We start from the raw sequence: 8,727 nt of genomic DNA on the forward strand, positions 1-8,727 counted from the left end.
ATTCACTTGGATATCTACAAAATCTCAAGGTGTTGGATCTCTCTTCCAACTCCTTATCTGGGACAATACCAATTACTATCAACAAGTTGAAATAGATTCACTATTTGAATTTATCTTTCAATGATCTCAAAGGAGAAATACCAAAACGATAATTTTCTACAAATCAAACCATTACCATATCCTTAATTGGAAATCCAGGCCTCTGTGGGCCACAAGTATTTTCCTTACCAACGTTTCCAACACCAAGAAGTCATTTTGATGTTCTAAGAAAAGTTCTATTGCCAATTTGTGGTGTGATTGGTTTTATCCTGTGTTGTTTTCTTTTGAGATTCTGCTCAAGTGGAAATTTTCATATACAAAAGTTTGATTTCCCACAAGTTATTTCCCATAAATTAGAGCATCGAAGGATATCATATCAAGAGATTTCCAGAGCAACTGATGGATTTATTGAAGCCAATTTGTTGGGGAAGGGTAGTTTTGGATCAATATACAAGGGAATCTTGAGTGATGGCATGCTTGTCGCTGTAAAAGTTTTCAGTTTGCAAAATGACCAGGTTGTGAAGAGTTTTCAAAGGGAGTGAAAAATCTTGCAAAATGTTCGACATCGAAATCTTGTGAGAATTATAACCTCATGTTCCAATCTTGATTTCAAAGGTTTAGTGTTTGAGCTTATGGGTAATGGAAGCTTAGAGAAACATTTGTATCCTGATAAAGATGACAACAATGCTGAGGATGTGTGTGAGTTGGGATTGGAAACAAGATTAGACATTGCCATAGATGTGGCCCATGGCATGGAATATATTCATCATGATGCTTGTGTACAACTAGTGCATTGTGATATAAAACCAAGCAATGTGTTGTTAGATGCAAACATGCATGGTGTCGTAACAGATTTTGGGATTGCAAAATTAATTGGTGCAACCTCCCATGATTCACTTTCTTCAACACTTGCTCTAAAAGGATCCATGGGCTACATTGCCCCAGGTATGGATATTTTAGAATATTATTTTTAATTGAATTGTCTTCACAACAGTTTGATATGGATTTGTTGAGTAAATCTTGATCAATGTTTCCTTGAATGCAGAGTATGGAATAGGTTAGAGAGTTTCTACTCAAGGGGATGTTTATAGCTATGGCATTCTATTATTAGAAATACTTACCAGAAAAAAACCAACTAGTGACATGTTTGCAAGAGATTTGAACTTGCATAAGTGGGTGAACTTAGCATTTCCAAATAGAGTGGAGGAGGTAATTGACCCTCATATATTGAGGGATTTGGATGATGCTGTAATTGGAGAAAATGATGCATATAAATGCCTACTTTCTCTCTTACATGTTGGTTTGTTATGCTCAAAAGATTCACCCAAAGAACGCCCAACTATGAGAGATGTGTCAACTCTGTTGGAGAGTTTTAAAAAAGATTTGGTGGAAAAGAATGTTGCTTCAAATGGATCAAAAGAAAGCATATCTGCTATGCTTGCAAATATTAAACACACTGCAACAAGGAATAGTGAAATGGCATTAAATGATCAAAGTTCTACATTTTAGTTTTCAAAGATTTCAATTGTAAAATATTTATATTCTTCCAACCGCAAGTACTTGTATTATTTTAGCACTATAAGCAATTTGATGTCAATATAATATTTTAGCAATAGTTTGCTTTTGTAAAGATTTTAATGAGATAGTAGAATTAGACATGTCTTAATCATGTTTAACCAGTTCATCCATTAGTGAAGGAGTTCATGTGAACGTTGTATGGATTCATTTTATAACAATTCATTTTGTTATTCTTTAGCATCTCCAGAATTTGTGGGAGCTGCCTGTGAAAATATTGCTCTTTTAGGCATGTTTTCTGTCAAAGCTTTTGCATATTCCATTTAGTTCAAATTCATGTATGTGTACCTGCATGGAAGAATCCAATGCACATTGCATCCAAATGTTTAATCCTTCTGTGGCAATAAGTGGGGCTTGATGGAAATTCTTTACAGTTTAATCTCAATGCACATTCACTGAGTTTGCATACCCTTTTGTTTGTATAGTCTGGTGTAAGCGAACCTCTTATCATAACCTTGACAAAGAAAATAAATAAATAAATATACAATGAAAAAAAAAATTAAAACCATACTCTACAATTTCAGTATTCTCCTACTTGGAGGATAAATTATTACGGTAATGTATAAGATTCAGTCATAGTCACGATATCCACTTAATGTTGCTATGTATTAACATTTACTGAAAATGGATTCTTCAACATATCTTTCTGCATGTTTCAACCAGGACTGGCCAAGGACCTCAACTTATTTTGAAATCCCTACAGATTGTAGTAGTCGATTTATTCAAGATTTTGAAATTGGGTTTGCTTCTTCAAATGATATGGAGATATTAAAGAAGAGTTTGATGTTGCTGTTGGAGAGGTAAATCCCCTCTGCGGATAGAGGCGATCCCACTAGCCTAAAATGGGTCTAGCAACAATCAATTCACGCTACTATGCAAGTTCCTAGTTGCATACTGAAAGTGGATTACGAGAACCAACCTGGAGTCCAACGCTAATGTCGAAGAAGAGTTGATACTCCCGTTCCCTTTCTCTGGCAGGTCACAATCCTTGCGATCCCCGCGAATGGATACCTGCACATGCAAAGAACGAAGCGAATACAAGCATAAAATCCACTAAAATACAACTATATTTCAGTCAGAAAGGAAATAAATCAAACATTATCATGATGAACAATGAGATTGGAACCATAACAGTAGTGGTTTATTAATGAATAATCAACAGAGAAAGATACAACCAAGGTTCTGAAGTTGAACCACTCCTCTGGCTGGGCGAGCAGCTATGTATGTCTTGCCATAGACCTTCTCTCTCTCAGACTTCCGGCAGCATAACCTCCCTATGCTTCAAGACTCTTACTATCGCTCAAGACAAGCATAATCACAACTAGCATTACTCCAAAAACTAGCTTGTCAAATGCATGAGGACAGACTTTTATAGATGGAGAAGGGAGGAAGATACAATGCATCAGGACACCTATTGTGGGTTGGCATTATCTCCGAAAAGCCACTGTGGATAGATGTCAAGGATAGATGATGACTCTCAACCTCTATCAGATAAACTTTATCCTCAAAATACTTCGTGATCTAAAGGGGAAAAAACATCTGGGCACGCGTTTGTCAAAAATCATTACCAAACTTGGTTGGCGCGGGTGTTGTTCTAAGACAGAGCACCAATGGTCGCACCCTCTTTTGAGGATCCCAGTGATTGGCACGGGTAGGACATTGTGGACCCGCGCTAATGGAAAAAAGGCACTTTTCAAGGATATTTTACAGAAGGTGTCTTCAGGGAACATGAAGTACATACTCAGGGGAACATAATGCAAGTGTTTTTATGTTATGTCACTGCTCACAGGTCCCGGAATGCATCCTCCAACGTACGGAAACAGGGGTAACAGGGACGGTGACCAATGGTGACAAATTACTGTGTAACAGATGCCCCCTAAAGCATGAGGCCCAAGAGAGAGAGAGGGGTGAAATGCTTTACAAGAACACATGTAGCTGCCACCGAGAATCTGCATTGAGAGATACAACTGATAGCTCAACTACATGATGTATGTGGTATGGTCACAGCCATCCATTAGAGAGTACATAATAATCTAGATCCATAGTATGGACGCAGCCATCTGGTTAGGATCAATGAATCGACTCAGGTATGGTCGCAGCCATCCAGTGAATGAGTCATGTATCAAGAATCACGCCTGGATTACAACAGACACAATCCAGGGTCTTGCACTCCATCTCGACCCAAACAAAAGTACAAGTTCAAGCATGCGAATATATGAGCTGAAGTCGAACATGCACGAACATCGTCTGATTACCAGTCAATATTGAAAATTGTTAACAGACGCGAGAGGCACCACCAATAATGACAATGGCCCTCAAGGTACTACAGGTACAATCTACGGCATGCGAATTAGTGATCTGATGTCGAACACCCGTAGAACCATTCGATCGGAGGCCAATGATGAAAACCTCACGTCGAACACGAAGAACCTGCAATTGAGGCATGCAGGCTCCAAGGCACCAGAAGGGAGTCTCTAGATCAGCTTCCTGGATAATCAGCTGAAGTCGATAGGAAGTGACCTTGATCGAAGGTGGGCGATAATGTTTCCCACATCATCCACACGAGACAGAGAGATAATGTTGTGAATCAAGATTGTGCAAGCTATCAGAGGGAGGTTGTTTCTTTGCAGAGATCAAATTCTCTTGAACATATTGGCGGCACGACAGTGGAATTGGCAGTATTTGACATCAATGGATCGGAGGTCATGGTGACGAGGCAATGAGCAAATGAGAGGTCAAACAGGATTACCCAAATCCATGGAGGCAAGTGAAAAATATGAGATGAGATATCCCCACTGTTGGGGGGAAAAGTATCTAATGTAGAATGCCTCTATCCCTACTCTGAAGGTGATAGTACTCCAGCAACAACTGAATGCAAAGCTATTCAAAGTTTCTTCTTTATGAGATGAGAGAGGGAAGAAAAGGATGATCTACTAACCGTTATCTTGCGCTTAATAGTCGATCCAGTCTTCACTCCTTGCCGCTTGCTCCTAGCTCCTTGCCCTTTCACCGGCCCAGCTACACACAGATCCTGTAAAAGCACAAGAAAAGGAAACTACAAGCAGCATACATCCATAATCGATTATAGGATTAGCATAAATCAAATGTACAAACATCTATTCATCATAAAGACACATGCACATAGAAGAATCTCAAATACTTTATTGATAATAGAAGTAAAGTTCTGAGAGAGTTACAACCACAATGGGCCCAATCCAGCAACACCTCCCAGCTGAAAGAAATCTCCTCTTCACCTCCTTCAAGCAAACACCCAATAGCTCTAATCACAAACCAACAGCACTTCCTTACTTGCACAAAATTCCAGCCTCCTTAGACCTCATGAGAGAGCTCTATATATAGGAGATTTGGAGAAAGGATGAGTCAGCTTGAGGCTGGCATAAAGCTAACTAGTGTCCTCTCCCACTTTAGTTAATCTTCAGTTCTTGAGTCCACTTGGAGAATCTTGCTTCCACTTGGAGATCAAGACCCTCTTACTCATCATAGGGCGAATTCCTTGAACCAAGTGTTAGTTTGGAAGCTTCCTGGGCAGTTGACACCTTGCAGAATGACTGTGCCACTTGGCCAATCTCGCCCAGCGCAGGTAGCCTTCATTGATTTTTACCTTCAGCGCAGGTACTAGGAGGAGCAGTTGACATTCAGCGCAGATGCTCGGTGGAGCAGCTTACATGATCCAGAAATAGCCTGTTTTTGAGTGTTTTTGAGTGGAGAACTGATTTTCAGTGCTGTGGTTTGCAGACCTTGTTCCTCTAAGGGTAAGAAAAACATGTTTAGGGACTTTGGATCCCTCAGATTATTGACATTTCATGCTCCACGCTGTTAGGCACAAAAATGTCTATAACAGTTTCCCCCTAAAGTATGAGGTCGTTTATCGGGTGAAATGCTTTATTAGGAGGATCCGAAGTTCATTCAATCGGCGGAGAGGTGCCCTGCAATAAAATACAATACAATACATTATTTTTCATTCTGCTTTCATGATCTAGCTGAGGCGGGCATTCCCATGCTCAGCTTTATAAATTCATTTTGGTACATATAACAGACGACCGTCTGATGATAGACTGATAATTCTCTGCTGAAATTATCATCCTTTGAGTAGGATGATCATCTACTGTAAAGATGTACATATCAAATGTCTTTATATCCTGAATATATATCGCAGCCCGGATGGATGAAACTAGATCCGGGGTCTTCAATCTCATTCGATCTTCACTCTAAGTACAAGTCGATCCATGTGAGAATTACGCTGAAGTCGAACATGGAAAGACATCGCTTGATTACCGGTCAATAATGTAAACCATTAACAAGCGCGAGAGGAATCACCAATAATGAAAATGACCCTCAAGGTACTACAGTACAATTCACGTGGTGTGAATAAAGGACTTGGCGTCGAACACCACGCAAAATCTTCTGGTCGAAGGTCATTGATGTATACCTATCGCCGGAAGTGAGAAACTTGCCATTGAGGCATGCAAGCTTCAAAGTACTGGGGGGGGTGTTCCTAGATCAACTTCTTGGATAATGAGCTGAAGTCGACAAGAAGCGATCTGTCAAAGGAGGGCCTTAATGAATCCCACATCAGTGACACAGAACTGAGCTAATGACTTTAGTGGAGGTGAAAACAAACTGTGAGATATGATTCAGGGTGGCGATCATGGGTGGATGAAGGATAATGTATGGCAGTGGATGGGACACGGTTGACTCTTTCTGAACACATCTCTTGAACATATAACGACACTATTGTGATGGATCGGTAGCATTACCCCAAATACGGATGGTTTGGCGAGGACCATGGTGATGAGACCGGTGAATGAAACAACCCAACCCGATGTGGTACGGAGGACAAAGTGTCATGTTCAAGAGTGACTTGCTACCATCAAAGCTTCAAGATTCTCCCAATTTTTCCCCAGTCATTTCTGACCAGTACCTCTTTATTTTTGTCAAGCTTGAGGAGGATAACATATGCTTGTTCTATAACCTGCCCTTCGGGCAAGCCCATCGCTATGTTTTAACGAGCCTAGCGATAGGGAAACTCGTTCTCGTCTAAAGACAAGTTTGTCGCTATTTAATCATTTTAACGAGTCTAACGACAAGGAAAACTCGGTCCTTTTCATTTTTAGAGAGTCTGAAAAGGTACAGAAAGTTAACTCCAAAATTCCTTTTTCGTCATCTAATCCCTTAAGTCCGAAAAAAGTATAAAACAATACAGAAGGGATGAATTTTCGATAATTTTAACGAGCCAAATAAAACAAGCGCTCGACCTTTTTGTGCAATAATCCCTCAGGTCCAAAAAGATTAAAATCTAGAGGGATAGCTCTTCCGGTCCTTTTAACGAGCTGGAAGGCCAAAACTCGGCAAACTTTTCATATTTTACGAGTCAGATGAAAAGAGCTCAAAGAAGACTCGTCTTTTGATGAACAAGTGATAAACAGGGATAGCAGCAGATTCCAGGTACAAGTTGGAATTTTCCAATCACGGCAGTGTCACAAGGATGGCTAAGTGAAATCACTCTTCGCGGCTGTTCCTCAAAATGGGTAAACAATCATATGGAGGTGAACGATAGGCCAAATGAAATGGAGGTGGCGAGTGCAAACACGACCAAGGCTTTTATGGCTAATAAATTTACGATCACAATGGTTATTTACCGGAATAGGTTCATTTTTTATTTAAAAATGAGCTTAAACTCTGGAGGAAACATTGCTCACTGCTTATATTTATTTTTTAACGAGCATGAAGACCGCGTTAAAACTGCTCGGATCTTGCGTTTATTTTTTAACGAGCATGAACTTTATGCTAAAACTGCTCGATATACTAGTCATAAGATAAGAAATGTCTTCCTGCAAGATTCTAATTTTTATAGAGCTTGCACCTCACATAAGCTATGCTCTTTGGCAATTTTTGACCTTTGCCCCACATCCTTTCTTTATGCAAGTTCGGAAACGACTAATCCAAAAAGTAGATAAATAACCGCTCTTTGCTTGCACTCCAAAAGGTTTGCATGCCCCCAGGTATAAAGTACAATTTCAAGGCTGCCCCTACTTATCCGATAAAACATTTGTTTTAAAGGGTGAGGCTTGCCTCTTTCTGGTTGCCCAAAGAATGGTTTCATTTGCTGCCGCAAACGAAACTCTTTCTTCGGCGATGTCTATCATTAGGTTACTCAAAGATGGTTACTACTTGTTGCAGCAAAGAGTCCCCTTCTTTGGGGGCTGCCCCTACTTATCCTCTAAAACATAGTTTTAATGGGTGAGCCTTGCCTTTTACCCAAAGACGGTTACCATTTGCTGCCGCAATAGAATCTCTTTCCTTGGTAGCCTACCTTTTTAGAAAAAGATGAGTGACACTTGTCAGACAAGTAACCTTATCAAAAGAATCCTATTCTAGAACAACCCCTCTTCCATCCACGGACGGGGTACGGACTAGTCATATTCTTTCGCGGAAATTCTACTTTATACCCAAGGTTTCTTCTGCCTGAAGCAGACCAGGATGCATGCCCCCTGGGTTCCAGTTCTATCTTTCCGAATCACTCGCATTCATTGGGAAGGAGGACTGGGGGTGGAGACATTTCTTGGGTGAATAGACCATTGAGGATTGGTATTTGACTATTTGCGATGCGTGATCCCAGAAATGAAAGTTGGTCTACGAGCTCGACCATCCTTCCTTCGTGTGGAAAACACATTACTCTAAAGAGTGAGAAGACTATAACTCCCATGCAATATATATAGTCACGTCCAAGGAGTAGGTTATAATCCAAGGGTCCTTGAACGACCATCACGTTCATATTAACGGTCTTCCCTTTCAATGTAACAGGCACATTGGGGAGGATCCCTAATGGTCGACTGGTTCCTTTATCAAAGCCCGAGAGATTTCTCATCTCAGGCAAAAGCGTCGGGGAACCCAGTGCTTTCCAAACAACAGAGGAAAGGATACTCACAGATGCCCCTTCATCAATGATAGTTCCAGCCATCACCATTCTATAAATTTGGACTATGATTCTGAATGGTATACTGGCTGGTAACCGGGGTCTGCCCAGTTGGTTCCAATCAAAGGACACAACCAGGTTGCTTGGTGGTGGGACCGAATACACGGCCGGATGCG

General features: G+C 40.6%; 1 protein-coding gene across 1 annotated transcript; it reads left to right on the top strand.

Moving 5' to 3' along the window:
• The first annotated feature begins 382 nt into the window (after window positions 1-382).
• Window positions 383-1,245, top strand: LOC149225080 (putative receptor-like protein kinase At5g20050). The gene is made up of 2 exons (XM_089383633.1): window positions 383-984; window positions 1,085-1,245. Exons 1-2 carry the CDS (start codon window positions 672-674, stop codon window positions 1,099-1,101), a joined length of 330 nt encoding a protein of 109 aa, XP_089239759.1. The 5' UTR covers window positions 383-671; the 3' UTR covers window positions 1,102-1,245.
• Window positions 1,246-8,727: the final 7,482 nt, after the last annotated feature.

The sequence above is a fragment of the Pinus tabuliformis genome, chromosome Q (genome assembly GCF_031772625.1).
Source record: "Pinus tabuliformis cultivar Carrire ecotype Pingquan chromosome Q, CPIR1, whole genome shotgun sequence".
Lineage (NCBI taxonomy): Eukaryota > Viridiplantae > Streptophyta > Pinopsida > Pinales > Pinaceae > Pinus > Pinus tabuliformis.